The 20,386-nt window shown below is 40.9% G+C and overlaps 1 protein-coding gene across 1 annotated transcript; it reads right to left on the bottom strand.

Moving 5' to 3' along the window:
- Nucleotides 1-10,326: 10,326 nt before the first annotated feature.
- LOC113019552 (V-set domain-containing T-cell activation inhibitor 1-like) lies at nt 10,327-20,128 on the bottom strand. The gene is made up of 3 exons (XM_026163309.1): nt 19,955-20,128; nt 13,627-13,974; nt 10,327-12,337 (listed from the first exon to the last, which is right to left on the bottom strand). The coding sequence occupies exons 1-3, from the start codon at nt 20,007-20,009 to the stop codon at nt 12,162-12,164; spliced, it is 579 nt and encodes a 192-aa protein (XP_026019094.1). The 5' UTR covers nt 20,010-20,128; the 3' UTR covers nt 10,327-12,161.
- Nucleotides 20,129-20,386: the final 258 nt, after the last annotated feature.

The raw sequence follows: 20,386 nt of genomic DNA, 5'->3' as shown, positions 1-20,386 counted from the left end.
TTTGAAAGATGCTGCTCATTGTACGTTTTTGCATGTTTCTTCACATTTGTTGTGCCAAAGTAGTTACCTCCAGCAAAAATTGTTCCCCCATCCACAAGAGCGTTCAGAGGAGGAGGAGACACTTGTCTGGCTACGTTTCTTTACTCTACTTGTTACTGATCTGAAGTCACTGAAACAAATCACAAAAGCTGAAAAAACGCATTTTAATGCTAATTTCATGACATTATAATGTACCGTGCGGAAGACTATTTACCTTAAACTGTGCACTACAATAATCTGACGGGAACAGTTTGTTCAGACAAAGACTTTGATACTATAACAGTGTAAAACCAGACGTGAGCATGTCATCACATCGCACCCCAGTGAATTAACCTGGGTTTACCCCTCTATAGATTTTATCAGGCTGTGTGGCTGCATCTGCCAAAATGTGTGCGTCCCCCTCCTATAATGCACGATTTCCTTTTGAAACTAAAAACTAAAGATAAATACACAGATCTTTTTCAGTAACAGGGGGATTCAGAAATTTGCAAATCAGTTCTGTTACTGTGGTTTTTGGTTATAATCTGATTTATTTAGCAAATAAACCTGTGTGGCACTGATTCAGTCTTTGAGCACTACGGTCACCCCGGTGTGTCGGCCAGAACACTACTTAAGGCCAAATAGAGTACGAAAGAAGGAGGGAGCTTGAGGTTCCGTTTGAGGCACTTTATTGTCACCGCTTAATTTCTGGGGCTGTAACACAGCGGGTGTACATAAGTGTGTGTCTGGGTGTGTGTGTGTGGTTTCCTACAAAGGAAATAAACAAGGGAAATAACAATAAATAAAGAGAATAGACAAGTCAAATACTCAAATATAAACATAATACAACATAGTTAACATAATCAAATATAAAGATCAGAAAAATATAATACACTTCAAACTGCTCACACTATGCAACTAAATAGCATTAGCGCGAAGTTAAGCAACCGTCAGTACACAGGAACTACTTCCGGTAGTTATACAAAATAAAAGCGTCCCCATTATAATCCGCTATAATGCACTTATTGTGAAGGGCAAGCGGGACGCCATACTTCCGGTCAGACTACATTTTATTAATCCACGTACCTAATTGTTCGCTACAAACTCCGCTACTTCAAAGTAAACAATCACAAGCATCACATACAGAGAAGGTCTGATAACACAGGAATGACATTATGGACATACGAGCGACCGTACATGCGTCAACAAAGCTAAACCGGGGGCAAGCTAACAACATAAGTTAGCATATGAAATGAGGGTGAACTCACGCGTTGCATGCGTGGCCTACCGCTCCAACTATGGACTACATTAGCTCCTAAATGGTAACATACTACAGTACTGACACAACAAAGGCAAAATACGACACAGGTCACTACTTACTTGTCATTTACGCACACCTAACATGCCCAACCAATCAGTGCACCCCCTCCGGACCAACACTGCCCAACCGCCATAAGAGAACTTGTACTAAGTGATAACCCCACTCTTTCTTCATGCGTTAAATGTGCAGTTCTTCCCACCCGTAACTGAATCAGAATAGGTGAAGCGATATTTAAGTGTACTTTTACAAATTTTGTATAACCGATCTACAGTGATATAGTAATGTCAGACTGCACCGAGGAGGAACGTCTTAACAAATAACCCCAACTTACCGTTAAACGCAGAGACCAAAAAAAACCACAGTCGAGAGGAGTGCAGCGTGAACCAAGGGCATCGTAGCCATACTTCCTTTGCATTAGATCCGTCGAGGAAGTCGAGGATCCGTCGAGGAAGCATAAAATTCCACTTGGGCACCGGTAAGGCAGAATAGCACGTCACAGGGCACAGTGACGTGCTATTCTGGGGTGGAGCCTCCAATGCGGGGCTCCACCCCTTACGTCCAACGCCTCGAAATGACATTTGACGTCGCCATCTTTGTTCCAAAAAGGACTTGTGAGTGGTCAGGGTGAGCCTGAACCTCTCTCCATAGCCCGTGGTGGGACGCAGATGCTTCACCTGCTCGTCTTGTTCCATTGGAAAGCCTTTCGTATATTCCAAATATATCTAAGAATAATCTCCGAATCTGAAAATATAAAGAAAAGCCGAAGCAGCGCGGACTCGCAGCACTGACGGGGAAGTCCCGATTGAGGCAACAGCTGACTGTGGTGGGTGTTTTCTGCACTGGGAGGAGGAGCTAACGTGGATACTGGGCGATTGGATTGGACAGCTACTTTTGGCCCAGCTGGTTTCTGAAGTCACGCGGAACCAATCAGACTGGAATTCAGTTACGGCTCATCTGATAGACAGTCATGCTCCAGACTGTCTCCACCCACGGAAAACAAATGTAGAAATACAAACAGCAAATGAGAATATAAATAAAGACATTTATGTTATTTTCTAGTTCATCCTAAAGACACACACACACACACACACACACACACACACACACACACACACACACACACACACACACACACACACACACAGGTGGTTAAAATGTTCTGATTGTTATATGTTATTCTCTTTAGTTGTAAAATGATCTGTGCCCTAGTCTCCAATGAGACAGTGCTGGTGAGAGTAGTTATTCCTCCGTTACACCACAAGAGGGAGTATCTCCTGAAATGAGGAGCTTTAGTGCGAGTAAACAAGCCACTCGCCATACTGCAGTGCGCCTAAAGCTGTGTGAGACTGTGTGACGGTACTATGTCTATATATTTGTTGAATACAAAGTAAAGGCGGACTCACAAAGCCACACTGGTTTCTATTTCTTTTAATCTAAATGTGCAACATAACCATGATCCCGAATTTGATACTATTCAAAAAAATGAACGTTTCAAAAAAGGATCTGTCTGCTGCTGTAACCCAGATTGTGCTCTCTCTGCTGTGACCATATGCACATATGCAAATCTAACATAGGAGAATTAAACGCGCAAAAATGGTAAATGGCCTTCATTTGTAGAGCGCTTTACTCAGTCCCAAAGCGCTTTACACTACACCCAGTCATCCACATCCTGGTGATGGTAGCCACAGCTGCCCTGGTGCGCACTGACAGAGGCGAGGCTGCCGGACACTGACAACCACCAGTAGGCAAACGTGGGGTTAGTATCTTGCCCGAGGATATTTGGCATGCAGCCAGAAAGCAGCCTGGGATCAAACCACATCATTTTATTGTTATAGACTAAACAATGTAGAAGATGTATTGAAGCGATTTAAATAATTTCACAGCTTCAGTGATAAACCAAGACAACAGGTGGCAGCACATGTCCTTTCTTTAGACGTTATGATCACAGCCACTCTTATTCTAAACGTAAGCTGTCTGCCCTGCTCACACTTCAAAGCTCAGCGGGATCCATGCTACTCTAAACCAAAAACTTTTTGCTGGAGTAGAGGGGACCTTATCTGGATATGTGTAGTGGTTATATTAGACAAAGGATGTCAAATATAGAGCTGTCAGGTATGGTAGGAGGAAAAGATGGAGACCACAGAGAAGATTCATGGATGTAGTGAAGGTGGACATGCAGAGGGTTGGTGTGACAGACATGGATGCTAGAGACGGGTTTTAGTTTGTTATATGTTCAGCAGTGGTACTCATTTCAGTGACCGTAGTATAATCTGCTACAGGATAGTCGTCAGTTCAGCTTATACAGGAAAATAATTAATAATCACTCATGTCTACTATTTACTACTAATTATATATAGTAGTGTCTGGATTAAAAAAGTGTATGTGTAAGAGACAGTTAGAAATACTTCATGTTAACATCAACCCATGGGCTATGTTGTATAAGACACTGGCTGACATTGCTAAGGATAGGTGTGAAACCTTCATCCAACTGTGGGAACCTTGCATGAATTTTGTTAGAAAGATGGAAATCTGAGTGCAGGAGGTTTGTGTTAACTGTGTGTGTGGTTGAATATGTTTAATAAAATAAGTCTAATAGAATTTAAAAAATCAAGCACTAGTTTATTTTCAGTGATAAAGTCGCATTTTTATTGCCTCAATCTTATAAGAATGTGTTTGTTTGTTCTCTGAAACAATTTAAAAACATTCAGCCTAACATCATAGTTGTATAGTTGACCAGAGCTGACCTGGAAGATCTATGTCCTTGTTTCTGGAATGAGCGATTTGATACAGACAACCAGCATTCAGTTAAAGGATTATTCTATTCTATTCTATTCTATTCTATTCTATTCTATTCTATTAATTTCATCTTTTAGGAATCGGAAGGATCTGCAGGACAGACAAATGAAGGATGGAGGTGTGTCTTTGATTCTGAGCTAGTGGTGCTCAATACAGTTCCAGTGTGGCTCCAACTGCTCAGTATGTCTCATTCTCTCTGAAACACCTCCCATAAACTTAAGACTCTGCACCCACCATCATTTCAGTATTATGCAAACCTCAGGTGAGTTTCCAAAAGTTGATTCTGTTCATCTGGAAACTGGAACTGAAAGGGAAGAAAAAGACAGGAAACAGTAAACATTGCATTTACAAAGCAAATAAATAACACGCCCTAACCCAGAGCAGCAGAGTTAAGTATCTGGTTTACACCCATTCAAAAACTTGCCAAATCTTCTCTCGCAGCGCCAAACAGACTATTCTTCTTTTGAATCTAGTTTTAAGATTCTGGTGCTCCACGTGCTGACAATCGGGTGTCTGATTGGCTCCTTATCAGCAGCACCTGTGAGCATGGACCCTCTTGCAGCGCACAGTTAGCGTCTGCTCCTAGCGGGGGTGACAAGAGGAAGACAGTTCATATATAGCTAATGTATCTGTGAATAATAAGGAGATCTCACAGCTTTTTCCATAATGGTCTGGAAATGACTCCGTAACTGGAATACAGCTAAAATGATAATGTGCAGTTGCACTTTTAAGAAAGCTCATTTTGAAATGTATTGCTAGACACACACAAATGGATAGGATTCAGCCTGACACAAGGATAGGCCGAGGATCAAAGGATCTGCTGTTAATGACTACCATAGCCCATTACTTCAGAAAACTGGAGTTACGTTTGTCATAGAAAACATTGCCTAATTAGTAACAAGGTGTCTTTACAGCACGGTTTACAACAACAATACAATAATACCATAGTTTTACAATAATATCTAAGATGGTCGAGGTCATCGTGGAATGCGATTCAAATATAAAGCCCTAAACTCACAGCACACCTTTAAAGGCTGGTTTCATTTTTCATTTTAACTAGCGTGACTGTAGCTAGATTATGATAAGATACTGTAATCAGTCAGTCACGTCTTGCTGCTTTTGTTCTGGTTTTTTAGTTTTTGTTTTGTTTTTTCTCCCTCTGATGGATAAATCCTTTTGATGCATTGTTAGAGTGAATTGTTAAATGTTGTCATTTCTACGCTTGCCAACTCTGATGAAAGAAATTCCACTGTCCTTCCCCCCAGATTCTCCAGGTTCTAGGTGGGGGGCTGTAGTCTTTCATTACAGACACATCCTTGTGCTTTTGATGTAAGCTTCCTGCGTTTACAACCCTTTGGTCAGCAGGAGGTCTGAGACACACACACACATACACACACACACACACACACACACACACACACACACACACACACACACACACAGTCTTACAGAAGTTCACACATATACATACAATGCCTTGCCTTAGAACCATGTGGGCGTGGCTTTGTTCTGATGTTTTGTCTCTCAATAAAAAGGCAGCAAGGGAGGTCATCGCCGAGGTCATTTTCGTGGTGGACACAGGCCTCCCTTGCGCAAGTGATCGATCGATCGACTGTCTTGTTTTCTTCATGATGAATACGTCTCTAGAATTAGCGAGGCTTGTGGAAACACAGACCCAACATTCATATTTGTTGCAAGTAGAACAACACAGAAATCTTTATACCAGTAGTTTTAAGTTGTCATATCGTTAGCATATTTATCTTTCTGCATGAAACCAGAAAATGACCTAATGTGTTACAAAACAATCGCATGTTATTGTATTTAGCAATGTAGCTTCCAGACATATAGGTTTATAGATGTTGTTCATATCAGTGCAATTTGATGTTGCCTTTGAAATCTCCAAAAGTTGATTCTGTTCATGTGGACGTAGCGTTTTGTGGGAGAAACGTTTCGTCACTCATCCAAGTGACTTCTTCAGTCTCAGCTGAAGGTTTCCCCGATCTTATAAACAGGTGAGTTTTGTTTGCACCTTGCATTAAACATTTGTATGAGTTTTGTTTTGAGTCTTGAGGTACTGTTGTCCTTTCAGTTTCATTTATAAGTGCTTCGGTATAGATGGTCCTCACTAGGTCACACTAAATACTTTGATCCACTGTGTAACATCATCTGAAAGAGTCTGACTGACTTTGTTTTGTGTGCTGTTAGGAGGCGGTTAAACTTCAGCTACATTTTTATTTGAGACGTTTGATATTTGTCCTGTGAACAGGAGCCATGGTTTGATAAAGTGCTGCTTTTGTTTTGAATAATTTGATGTTAATGTGAGGACCAGTTTGATCTTGTTGCTTCAGGTCAATTTACATTGACAATTTTCTGAAGGGTCGAAGAACCCAGAGCTCGCCCTCTGACCTTTGCTTCTAGAAACTGTGAGGAGGGAAACAGAGACATTATTGTCTATTGGAGGATTCAGGAAGGAAAAATCTGACACACATCTATAGGTCTTATACTATCCCACATGATGTTCAGAGATGTTGTAAAGACATTTCAATCGGTCTGTTTTATTTGGTATTTTAACCAGTGTTAGCATCATGATGCAGGTACTTCCCAGCCAGCAGATCTGGACACACCAGGCTCTTCAGCTTCTTCCTTTAATAGGTAATTAACATGGAATTATACAGGAACGCGCGGCTTTGCATTTTTCAGCCCTGATTACACAGAAATTATCACACAAGTTTTTAGATAATAAGCCACAACATTGCAAAATTGTTATATTCATGTTAGATATCAACATAAACAAAAGCATTAACGTGACGCTGGTGGAAGTTATTGTTCGAGTGTTTCTCTTGTAGCCGCTAAAACTGGTGGACCCAAATCTTCACCTCCAAGTCCGTTCACATACAAGAGGAAGGGGAGCGAGTGGGTCAGTGCTCTGGGCACAGACACTAAGCTGACTTTGAACACACACCATTTATTTCCATGGAAAAAACACAGCCAGAATCACAAATACAGGTTACACTAAAAACCCTGCCGGCAAAAATAACTATACACTATTAAAACAAAGCTAAACAAATGTCTCCCGTATGCAAAATTTCCCCCTCACAGTCCCATAATCCCACAGTCCAGCCACAAGCGGGGAAATGTTCCTTATCTAAAACAGGAGAGGTTTTTCTCTTCCGGGATGGAAACCACGCAGGCCAGAAGAACAAGGAGGGGGCTCCTGTCGCAGACCTGTCTCCTACTGACAGCGCGTCACCGCACAGTCCCTCCCCCACACTCCACACCTGAACACGGCCTCCCTCGTAGCACCGTCAGATGCAGGCAGAGGGACACCCCTGCCCTGCTGTGAATTGCGGCCATCGCCACCCACTGTTGCTGTTCCTGCCGTTGGGACTGGATCGCCGAACGACTCGTGGCCCCCCACAGTCAGGCAGCAGGTTCTCCAACACATGTGCGGGCTTACACGCGTTTCTTTTTCTCCTCCTCACCTTTCGTGCGTCGCTCCCCTTGTCTCTGCCCTCACCATCCCCTTTAACAGGTCAGTCTGGCGGCTGATAGGCCACCTCGGGGAACGCCCCCACCTCACAGGGGCCTACAATTGTCTGCTTAGTCCACAGTGGATTAGAAGAATATTGTGCAACAACACTAAAATACATAATATAAATATGAGGATAAAACCATGCAATATAAATATCACAATAAAACCATGCAAATAAAATCAACACTATGTACCAATACACAGATTGATAAAACATAGCAGTATTTAGCATAATTACTGTGCCTATTTTAAAGAAGCATATCAACAGTAGGTCTGAAACAACACATGAACCAGAGCTTGGAGCATGTTGGGAGCCTGTTAAATTGCTTCCAACTAATGAGCTTAAAGAAGAAGCATTAAAAAAACAAAAACATTCCTATGTGTACGAGTCCTGTCTGAAACAGTTAACTCTTGTGTGCTGTTCAGGTCTGGTGGACCTGTTTTCAGTGTTTACCAGACATATTAATCATTATTAGAGCATTCAGTAATGACAATCTGATCGGTTTACTTGAACTTGGCCAAGAAAGACTTATAAATGAGACTTCCTCTCAGTTATGTGCTGAATTTCGATAAACTCTAACTATAAACCTTCTTCAACCAGAACTTAGACTCAAAGATAAAAGCTGTTTGGCTCTCAAAGCTCAGTCTGCTCCTCTAATACAACATGTTAATACAACATTTAACTCACCTTCAAGGTGCAGAATGGATTTACTGAGAAAGTTTTAAAACGAGAAATGTCATTTTAGATCAATGTACGGTGGCCCTGTGGTGCCAAACACACACACCACAATGAAATATGACGTCTGGCACAGCTGCAAAATCTGTCTGCTGAATTTTATGAGGTCAAGTGTAACAGTGTGCATAATAAAGCCCCCGAGAGAAGGTGTTAGTATTATTTATTTCTGTCATGCACAAACCATTATTTTGTAGAATGTTTTAAAGCGAATTCATTCATGACAACAGAATATAATCTCATGTACACATTTCACCACAGCTTCAGTGACAAACTACAGCCAACAGGTGGCAGCATCTCCTTTCATGTCATGAACACCTGATAATAATCGCAGCCACTCAACCTCCATTACTCCTCACTTGAAGGCCTGTTTCTGTTTTGCTCATATTTTAAAGCTCAGCGGGAAGAAACAGATGTTCAGCAGCTTCCAGATGTTCTTCTAGTCAGGAATTAACAACTGTAGGGATGAAGATGCAGAAAATCAGCCAGCTTACAGAAGCACTGCTGAGACACACACACACGCACACACACACACAGCTTTAGTCTTATTAAGTCTGACCACATCCTGTTCACAGAATTACACACAGACAAAGTGGTGACCAGCAGAAAAGAAAGAAAGTACAGCAACGATCTGATGATCTGATTGTGAGGGATGTGCAGTTGTTCGTTTTTACGTGGCTGTTTCGGACAAACAGGAACATCCACAGCAAAGAACATTAGTGAAATGAACATTTTGACCAGTTGCGTTTGTGTTGTGCTGAGTCATTTATTTACAGGCTGTGACCAGAGAAGTCATCCTCTGACCCGTTTCATTTTCCTAGAAGTGAAAGTCACAGTGCATCAGTCCCCACAGTATCACAAATGTCTATCTACAGGTCACTGTGACACACGTCACCACTACTGAGCAAGTCAACAGTTTGTATCATCAGACAAACATCATTCCCATCCTCTCTGTGGGTTCAGAAAACATAATCTTGGTAAAAATATGAGGAAACATGCTGAACTCTGACTTTCAGTATGAGATAAGCTTCAACTGAAAACAGGACTTATCTTTATTGGCATTCGTGATAAAGTCTTCGTGAGCTGTACTCGTGGCTTCTGACTGATTAAACCAAAGTGACTGACGGTCAGCTGTTTTTTTATTTTGGAAGCAAAGTGCACTCATCATTAACAGACGCTGCAGATTCCCTAATCCCAGTCTGATTTTATGATGACAGAGAAAGAAAAGCAGCTCCTGTTAAAAAGAAAACATTAAAACAGACCTACTGGGTCCTGTTTTGGTAGTTATTTTTGAAGTGTTCCCAAGACATAAAAAGTACATGTACAGACTCAGCAGTCAAATCTGATCTCAGGTTTTTTTTTAAACCTGCTGACTTTGCCCAAAATAAGGTTTTAAATAGCTTTGCGTGCCCTGGAAGTTAAACTGTCTTTAAGGTCAATGTCAGCTAACCAGACATGTGACCAAACAGTCGAGTCAGTAAAGGTTGATAGCTTGCAGCTGGAGCGATATACTGTGTCGTGTTTGTGAGCACAGTGTACTTCAGAGCAGGAGTGGAAATAACCCGAGTGCATCTGAAATGAGCCGCAGCCATTCCTGCTACATACCAACAACAGTACCAGGGGGAATTTAGGAACATTTTAGTCACAGTTAAAGGACACTTCAAACATTTTCTGTTTCTTGACTGTGCCGACTTATTTGTTTGGCATATAAAGATCTAAAATGTCTTTCAATGCTGGACTCAACTAAGAAAGTTCATTTCTACAGAGAAGCATTTACGAAAAAACACCCATAATTATAATTACTTGAGTTTAGAAGAAGGAAGTGCACAAGTGCAAACAGGCTGAAGTTAATGACATAGTTCCCCTATTTTTGCTTTAATCAGAGAAAAAGCCCCTAGAGGGAAAAAACATCAAACAAACCCGTCATTGTGATATGAGGCTCTCACTTTATTTCTATGATGAGTTCAGATCAACAGTCCAGCCAACTGCACAACACTTACAGTTAATTTAAATGAACAGAAGACAAAAGAGCAGGAATATAATACAAGTTCCAATGTAAAAATGGTACTGAGAAATGAACATGTGTACATGCATACATATGAACACGTATTTTCTATGTATTATTTACTAATTTGAGCCAACAGATCCACTTGGCTTGGACACAAAATATACAAACAACAGCTAAACATGGAGGGAAGCCACATTTCTCTCCATGGGTTTCATACCTCGTTCCTCCTGCCGACTCCTGATATGACCGCTCATCCTGCTCGGTTTTAATTTTGAACGCCCGTCCATCTTCTTCCACCTTCCTTTTACACATTGCACTGTCCCTTTTGAGCTTCAAATATCGATTTATTTATTTTTTTACAGTGGATATTTCCAATGAACTTTGCTTATCACTCTGTCAGAGTCAGACTGGATATCAGTAAGAATCCACAACATTTGAACTGACAAACTAAAGATCAGTGGGGACTAACAAAACAGAAAACAAAGAGTGAAATATTAACACACTGAGTACATCAGATAAATAAAGACTTAAATTCTGAAAAGTTCTGAGAAGAGATCGATAAAAATCAGAAACCTATGGACTGTTTTGAGAGCCGCTGCTGCTTTTAGATCTCAGAGGAAGTCCCTCTCTGACCTCTGCCACAGAGCGCTCTGCAGCCTCACCACACACCTCAAACGACAAACAGCAAACAAATTGTATTTAAAACTAACCTGAACTTCACGACTGAGCAGTTTTCTGATGAGTTTCAATGCCTGAAGGCAGCACAACAGGAGAGGGCGCCGATCAGGAGAAAGGGTGAGATCCTGAGGCATCAGGACAGGAAACGAGCCGAACTGTCAGGGGCTGAAAGCACCAACTGACTCAGATTGTGTTAAAAAGTCTTCAGAATTAAAATCCTTCCTATTCACCAGATTAATGTTCGAGTGAACTCCTGAAAATGAAAGTCAATGGAAACATCAACCTTGCAACTTGTGCAGAGGAACAAATTTAAGTGGACATGACGGGAAGTCTAAAAACAGCGACGCCCGATCTGAACGTGAGATCAGCAGAGTTTAAATAAGGTTTCTGATATTTACAGATCCAACTCAGAACGTTGCACAACTCATATAATAACACAATAAAACCATTTTGTATGTTTTTTAAATAAATATTATGGTTATACTATAATCACATATTACACTACCTGACTTGTGTTTGGCGAATTATTTTGATCTAATGGAGGCAATGGCCAGAAAGAAGGAAGTCGCTGATTGGCTGCAGTTGCCACAAATAGCAGCAAGTATAATAAAGTGTTTAAAGGTGCAAAATAAAAGCTTAAAGAACTTAATAAAGTGCTTAATTAGCTGTGAGAACCTGCGAACCGTGCTACTGTGGCCCCGTTTTAATGCACTGTCTGAACTGATCTACTCTACGTCTGTCTCCTCCACCTCTCTACCTGCTAAAAGCTCCACTACGCTCGCCTGCTGTTCTCTACCTGCCGCCTGTTCTCACAGTAAGATCAAGCTCTGCAGAAAACCGCACAGAATAAAGTTAGAGCTTAAAAGAAAAAAAGGGAAAAGAAATAGAAACAGTCATGAACCTTGTTGCAGCCACAGCATTGACCTAATGTTACTTTTAATGATTGATGGGAGAACATGACTTGAGATCAGAGGAGCGGTGCATCGAAGCATGTTGCTGTGAGGGGACCCTTGTTTGTGCTGTCTGCTTGCTAACAGGGTCAGAAAATAATATTTTACACATCGTCTGATGCATTTCAGATCAGCTCTTTTTCAGGTGGATGTTTATAATGTTCATGTTCCCTGTGTGTTGATGATTTCTTTTTTCTGTGGATACATACAGCAGCACTAAGAATAACAAAAAGACTTAAAACAACAGCAACAATACCTATAGCTAAAAGAAATGTCTTCTTGTCCTGTTCATCCTCGCTTCCTGCAGAGAAAAAACAAAACAGGTGTGAGGACTCAGGTATGCTGACAGTATTTCTGCTTTTATACTTTGAAATCCTGCAAACAGTAATAAACGCTGAGCAGCATCACTGCGTCGTGTTTCAGAGACTGACACTTTTATTTTCTCTCTCTAAAGCTGCTGCATGTATACCAAGTAAAGCACCAATCAAATAAAAGCATAAAAACAAGAAACAGAACTAAATATAAACTTAAATATACAATTCAAAATACATTTTCCCCATGGAAAGAAGAAAAGCAGGGGTGCACCCAAAGATGAGGGTGCAGGGTGACGCTAGACCCCCAGAAATATGAAACTTCAGTTCATTATTTTACGGTACCTTATTAGTTATAATTGTACTGATACTGATATATTGCTCGATTAATATAGATAAAACCACCCAGAAGTATAACCCAATAAAATATCCATCTTATACATTAAAAGGAAGCACATTTTAATGCTGCAACAACTATGATCCAATCATATCACGGACATTTTTCTGCATAATAAAAGATTCTGCTATAGGTACTCGAAAGCTAAAGTACTAGAGTGAGTACACAACTTTGTAAATCAGTTATTCAACACTACACTCAGTTTAAACTCACACAGACTCTTTTCATGTCATCTGTGTCTCGGCTGCACACCAGCCTCAAAATCGGAGTCTTTTCAACCAGCTGCACCATCTTTGTTTCACTGAACCACCACATTCAAAACTCTGAACTATGAGACAATGCAGGTTAGTCCGTGGACTTCAAACATGTACAACACACTCAGGTGGTATAATAATGTCACACAGAGCATGGAAAAAAGAGCAATAGCAGATGTCTGCATATAAATAAAACACAGCCAATAAACAACTGTGTCAGATCAGATATGTCACCACCTGTCACTGCAGGATGCATCATTATATCTCAGACCACAGTAGAAACAGAAAAATAAGATCAGTGCAGTTTGCAGTGAAGATTTCATAAACATCAAAGTCTGCGCTAAATTCAGAGCCCATCCAAAGACGATATTTTTTAAATCCTTTCCAGTGACGTAGGTTGGGGATTTTTCTCCTCTTTCTTTTATCAGATGGTGGAAAATAACATGCAGGGTCTTCTGTTTTTACCATGAATGAACAGATAATGCTTCCTTCCGAAAAGCCAGCGTCACAGTTCACAGACACAAAAAGCTCTTTTGTGCTTAGCCGTGCAGTGAGGGCTGCAATTTGGCTCTGCATGTCCCTACAAGTCAGAAGAAGAATAAGTAGTAAAGTGAACCTCTCAACTCACCAGAGTCTATGACTGTGAGGTCGATGGACTGCCTGGACTCACTCTGAACTCTCTGACCGCTGCTGAGATCACTGGTTATAATCCGACACTCATATGTTCCTGTATCGTTGACGTTGACGTTCTTCAGAATCACAGAAACGTTTCCGTTGTTCATAGACGGGTCTGACAGCTCCACTCGGCCTTTAAAACGCTCGTGCTGGTAGCTTTCATATGAGCGCCGGTTTCGGTAGAAGAAGACGTATCCGTCTGACTTAATCTCAGGTATGCTCCACTCTAACAGGGTGATATTTACACCCCTGGGATCCTGACAGTGAAGAGCGACATCTTGTCCACACCTCACTGTTATATCTGTGTGACCAAAGACAAAAGAAAAAAGCAAACATTGATAACGTGTCATACTGCATCTCTTTAAGATATATTGTGTAGAAGAACTCATGTGAGTCCCTCTAAAGTAAAGTTGTTTTCTTTCCAGTACATGAGCATATTCAGAGACTTCTGACAGGAGCAGGACAGGAAGCACTGAAGACATCTAAAAAAAACATCAGCGGACTCAAGTAATGGATTCCTGCAGCTCGACATGCATCCAAAACAAGCCCAAGGACCTTAGAGAAGATGTGCATCTCTTGAAGATGCACTTTCACCACCATCTCTGCTGTATTTTAAAGTGACATGAAAAGTCACAAATGTCCTTGATAGGTGTAGGTTAGAGTCTTCTGCTTGCATTCAGGATTTCATGCAGGATTTGTGGGGATTGGTAGCTTTTCTGTCTCGGTTTATGCTTTATTTACAAGAAACAAAGAACAAAAATGCACTGTTGAATCAAATCACATACAGATGTTAGGAGAGTCAGAATACAAGCTCCTATTCAAGTCTGTAATGAGCCTAGTTTTGTGTTGTTTGTTGGAAAAAGGGTCCTCCATAAATGTGAATGTGTCACCTGCTTGTGTGAATAACTTTTTATTCCAGGAGATCCACAACAAAGGAGAATAAAAAAAAAAAAAAAATCAAGCTCAAAGTGACCTCATCCACCTCTGTGATTATAACCTACTCTGTGCACACAAACACCTGACTCAGGTTACAACATTCATTGTTTGTGTCTGGCTCGATTACTTAAAATCACCTCAAGGGATTAACAGGTTTCGTGAAATTCCCTGCTGAACAGAAACACCTTGAGTAACAAGCTCTTCTCTAAGAACACCAGACTCAAATCATATGGTACAAAGTACTGGTCAGACTTTGTGGCTCTCTTTTTTAGAATTTGCACATTTTCTTCCCAGCGCCGTTCCCAAGAATCCCTATCAATATGTTGACTGTTACAAAGAACCCACAATGACACAGCTGCGATGCCCTTGAATTCTCAGGAAATGTTTTCCCCGAAATTCCCATTGTACCATTTGTATAACCTTAAAGATTTGTAAATAAAAACCAAATAGAATAGAATAGAAAAGCCCTCTCCTGTCATTGTACACGTACAATGAAATTGTGGGTGAGCCACACAAACTGGGCAAGTATAAACTCTAAAAAGTAAGAGAGCAGGAACAAACATGATTAATGTGTACAAAGCAGGAGAAAAAGCGGGGATTAAAGTGATTAAAGAGCAGGTTGCAAAGTGTCTTGTGTTTCGTGTGGCACGCTACGTGATGATCAATGGCAATCAGTACAATTCACACAGAGTTGAGGAATGGCTGCAATCACAGAATAGTAAGATGGTGACAGATGTCCCCTTAGGCTCCCTCCTCCATTCAGAGATGGTCTTTCCCTTTTCACATAAATGGCCTCCTTGACTCTGCGCTCACACCAGCTTCCTGTCCAGGATGTGTACATCCTCATCATTGAAAGCGTGTCCACTGGCCTGTAAGTGTAAATAGACTGCAGAGTCCTGGCCATCTTACAATGCTGTGATTGAAGCCATTCCACAACTCTATGTGAATGGTACTCAAGGCCATTGATCAATGGTCATGTGAATTTGCATAATTAATATTAAGGAACTGACCTCCCAGCCCATTGTTCCTTCATGGTTTCAGTCATTATGCAAATGTACTCTTCCTAAGATCGGGGAAACCTTCAGCTGAGACTGAAGAAGTCACTTGGATGAGTGACGAAACGTTTCTCCCACAAAACGCTACGTCCACATGAACAGAATCAACTTTTGGAGATTTCAAAGGCAACATCAAATTGCACTGATATGAACAACATCTATAAACCTATATGTCTGGAAGCTACATTGCTAAATACAATAACATGCGATTGTTTTGTAACACATTAGGTCATTTTCTGGTTTCATGCAGAAAGATAAATATGCTAACGATATGACAACTTAAAACTACTGGTATAAAGATTTCTGTGTTGTTCTACTTGCAACAAATATGAATGTTGGGTCTGTGTTTCCACAAGCCTCGCTAATTCTAGAGACGTATTCATCATGAAGAAAACAAGACAGTCGATCGATCGATCACTTGCGCAAGGGAGGCCTATGTCCACCACGAAAATGACCTCGGCGATGACCTCCCTTGCTGCCTTTTTATTGAGAGACAAAACATCAGAACAAAGCCACGCCCACATGGTTCTAAGGCAAGGCATTGTATGTATATGTGTGAACTTCTGTAAGACTGTGTGTGTGTGAGACCTCCTGCTGACCAAAGGGTCGTAAACGCAGGAAGCTTACATGAAAAGAAGCAGATCTTCCAGATAGTTTGTATCTGCAATAAAACATTACAGCCCCCCACCTAGAACCTGGAGAATCTGGGGGGAAGGACAGTGGAATTTCTTTCATCAGAGTTGGCAAGCATAGAAATGACAACATTTAACAATTCACTCTAACAATGCATCAAAAGGATTTATCCATCAGAGGGAGAAAAAAAAACAAAAACTAAAAAACCAGAAAAAAAGCAGCAAGATGTGACTGACTGATTCCAGTATCTTATCATAATCTAGCTACAGTCACGCTAGTTAAAATGAAAAATGAAACCAGCCTTTAAAGGTGTGCTTTGAGTTTAGGGCTTTATATTTGAATCGCATTCCACGATGACCTCGACCATCTTAGATATTATTGTAAAACTATGGTATTATTGTATTGTTGTTGTAAACCGTGCTGTAAAGACACCTTGTTACTAATTAGGCAATGTTTTCTATGACAAACGTAACTCCAGTTTTCTGAAGTAATGGGCTATGGTTAGGGATGGGTATTGATAAGATTTTAACGATTCCGATTCCATTTTCGATTCTGTTTAACGATTCGATTCTTTATCGATTCTCTTATCGATTCTTTTTTTTTTTTTTTTTTTAAAAAGGAGAACACTAAGGTCGATTAGCTTAGAACTTTGTTTTATATCTTCTCTTTGAACAAGATAGAAATTTAGGAGTAACATGGCCTTACAAACCCAGCAGTGAGATCTTAAGAGATCCACAGCCTATGGCTCTTCAATGGGGTGTCACAGGGTCCCCAGGAAAAAAAATTGTAAATGTAAAATAATAAAATAAATATTCTTCTGTAGCAATAACAAAGTATAACATAAATTGTTCTGTGGCAATTACACAAGAATATCCAGTAATGTCCCTGCCTACAATTAAACACATTCACTTACCAAAAATCGGGGGCATCTGCTGTGGCAAATGGGTTCAAGCCTTTGACCACAAACTTAGACACTGCTCGGTGACATTCGTCTATCCTGGCCTGAAAGGAGACGCTACGGGTAGACTGCAGCGAGAACTGCCAGCATCTGAGCCAGACTCTGTCTGTCTCTCTCATCATGGTCACCTATAGGTGACCATGATGAGAGAGACAGACAGAGTCCATGTACATGTACAGTAATGGCAGGTCTTGTAATAAGGCAGATTGCGCTAACATAATATGCACTGTTAGTTGATTATTTACCTGCCGCATTAACGGGAGAGGACGTGCAAACGTTAGCGCTGCTGCTGGGTTGAGAGTCACGAGTCCGGAGCGGAATTAAAAACGCGTGTCATCGCGTGTTTTGTGAGCAAATGCTTTTGCATATTCGTAGTGTTTCCTCCCTTAAATGAAATATCTACTTTGCAAGTTGCCCTGTTGTCATCGGTTCTCATAAAGTATAATCAAACTTTTGAGCGTTTGAGCCGCTTAGGCGCCATGTTTCCTGCCAGGTAAATGACGCTCCGCAACGTGGTGACGTCATTCGGGGTGACTGGAATCGATAAGGGAATCGTTTGCAAAAATGGCAAACGATTCCAAGGAATTGAAACAGTGGGAACCGGTTCTCAACAAGAACCGGTTTTCGATACCCATCCCTAGCTATGGTAGTCATTAACAGCAGATCCTTTGATCCTCGGCCTATCCTTGTGTCAGGCTGAATCCTATCCATTTGTGTGTGTCTAGCAATACGTTTCAAAATGAGCTTTCTTAAAAGTGCAACTGCACATTATCATTTTAGCTGTATTCCAGTTACGGAGTCATTTCCAGACCATTATGGAAAAAGCTGTGAGATCTCCTTATTATTCACAGATACATTAGCTATATATGAACTGTCTTCCTCTTGTCACCCCCGCTAGGAGCAGACGCTAACTGTGCGCTGTAAGAGGGTCCATGCTCACAGGTGCTGCTGATAAGGAGCCAATCAGACACCCGATTGTCAGCACGTGGAGCACCAGAATCTTAAAACTAGATTCAAAAGAAGAATAGTCTGTTTGGCGCTGCGAGAGAAGATTTGGCAAGTTTTTGAATGGGTGTAAACCAGATACTTAACTCTGCTGCTCTGGGTTAGGGCGTGTTATTTATTTGCTTTGTAAAGGCAATGTTTACTGTTTCCTGTCTTTTTCTTCCCTTTCAGTTCCAGTTAGATAGAGGCGGGGGAACTCCAGGCCTCAAAGGTGGCCTTGAGGTTTTAGATGTGTCCTTGATCCAGCACAGCTAATTTAAATGACTGAATTACCTCCTCAACATGTCTTGAAGTTCTCCAGAGGCCTGGTAATGAACTAATCATTTGATTCAGGTGTATTGACCTAGGGTGAGATCTAAAACCTGCAGGACACCGGCCCTTAAGGCTTGGAGTTCCCCACCGCTGCAGTAAGACATCAATAACCGATGTTTTAGATGTGCAAAAGATCAAATATGGACAATATATAAGTATTGGTGGTGCTGAGGTGGGTGGTAGGCGATGGAAGCATGCAGTCCAAATTAATCTCTGCTTAGAGCCACTCAACACCTCGTGCTGGTGTTCCAGGTAAACTGGTTCTTATGTTAACTGGTTAGATTTGTTTACTTATTCGACTCTCAGTGTTCCAGATGTTGGATCTGCAGATTTATCATTTTCACTGAGTGTTCATCTGTCTGTCAGTGGCTTATGTGGTTTGACAAGATTAAAGACCTCTGCAAAAAAAACAAAAACAATCTCCAGCTCCTAGAAATTAGCATCAATATTATCTCCCGACAACAATGAAATTATTTTAATTAAAAAATAATAATAAACTTTAGACGAGCCAGTGTTTTCCTCACGACACCATAGATCAGGTCAATAGACCTTTGAGTTTACCTGCATATATCCTGTTGACCTGTCAGCTGTTTAACATCTGCTGATTTAGGAAACACGCCCAAGTTAACCAGTGATAACAGTCAAAGTTTAATGTAATCAGCTGCTGCTCGATATAACATGATGTCATCGTAATATTCTGCACAAGATAAGCAAACCAGCAGGGTGTAAAAGAGGAGCGATGTACACCGAGATGACTACAGAGCACTTTATAAGCAAATCTGTTGCTTTATTGAGAATCTGGGCTGTTCGCTTTTGAAATAAACAGATTTCCTGGCACGCATCTATCCGATTGGTACCTCAGTATATATTATTATTATATATATAAACTATATAGTTTTGCCACCATTTGCTTAAATGCAAAAAACATCATCCTCTCAAAGTGGAAAAAAACCAGTTAAGCTGGAACACCGGCTCTGATTATAACAAATGGACTGGAAACGCCTTTCATTTACTTAACAATATTCATGCCTGCAGGCAATGAATTCAATCTCACTCGCCCATCACTTCAAACTCTTTTCTTTGATGCAACATTCTGCCCATATCAAGTAAAGAAAACGCAGTTTCGCTTTTGTTTCACTGCAAATCTGCAGATTTAAAGAGCAGCAGTGAATCTCAAAGATATGTTTATCATCTCGCTCGCATTTGATTTTATTTACCATCAGCCGGGCCACAGTTACGATTTTCAGGTGGCTGCTCGCTGCAAACACGCTGCTATTAATGATTACATTTGAACAGCTGTTTAAAAAAAAAAAAACTTCCCTAAAAATCGTGAGTCACAGCGTTTGGCAGACTGCCAACTCCTCCGCTTGTTTGGCACTCACCTTGTGATGCCGCTGTCTCGAAAGTCAGAAGAAGAAGAAGAAGAATGTGAGACATTTCTGCAGAACAACTCACAACCGACCACCCTGAAGTTGCTGGAAACTGGATGTGTGTACATTTGTTTTGCCAAGGAGTCAAAGGCGGTCTGCTGCGTTTAGGACACGCCCCCAGTCTTACGTTTTACACAGTCTTTACAATATCTCTGTGCGACGGTGATCACTGGTTTTTTTGTCTGTTTTTTTTTAATTTGTGTGTTTGTTTGTTGCCGTTTTTGTACAGTGGGAATTTAAAATCACTCCATACATCAGTTACATCTAACTATAAAACCTGTGCTGATCTATTGTATGTCTAACGTCTCACTGTAGCGGACTGCAGTGTTATTCATCATTTGGTCGAACTCGCAGCGCGCACACTGTAAGGTTCACGGAGACGTG

Source organism: Astatotilapia calliptera, chromosome 3 (assembly GCF_900246225.1).
Source record: "Astatotilapia calliptera chromosome 3, fAstCal1.2, whole genome shotgun sequence".
In the NCBI taxonomy this organism is placed as follows: domain Eukaryota; kingdom Metazoa; phylum Chordata; class Actinopteri; order Cichliformes; family Cichlidae; genus Astatotilapia; species Astatotilapia calliptera.
This window is presented reverse-complemented; position numbering and strand designations above follow the sequence as displayed.

Coding starts and splice junctions, on each gene's coding strand:
- LOC113019552 (XM_026163309.1), bottom strand. CDS start 20,009: ATGTCTCACATTCTTCTTCTTCTTCTTCTGACTTTCGAGACAGCGGCA. Junction 13,975..19,954: donor CGAGACAGCGGCATCACAAG/GTGAGTGCCAAA, acceptor TTGGTCACACAG/ATATAACAGTGAGGTGTGGA. Junction 12,338..13,626: donor CCTCACAGTCATAGACTCTG/GTGAGTTGAGAG, acceptor TTTTCTCTGCAG/GAAGCGAGGATGAACAGGAC.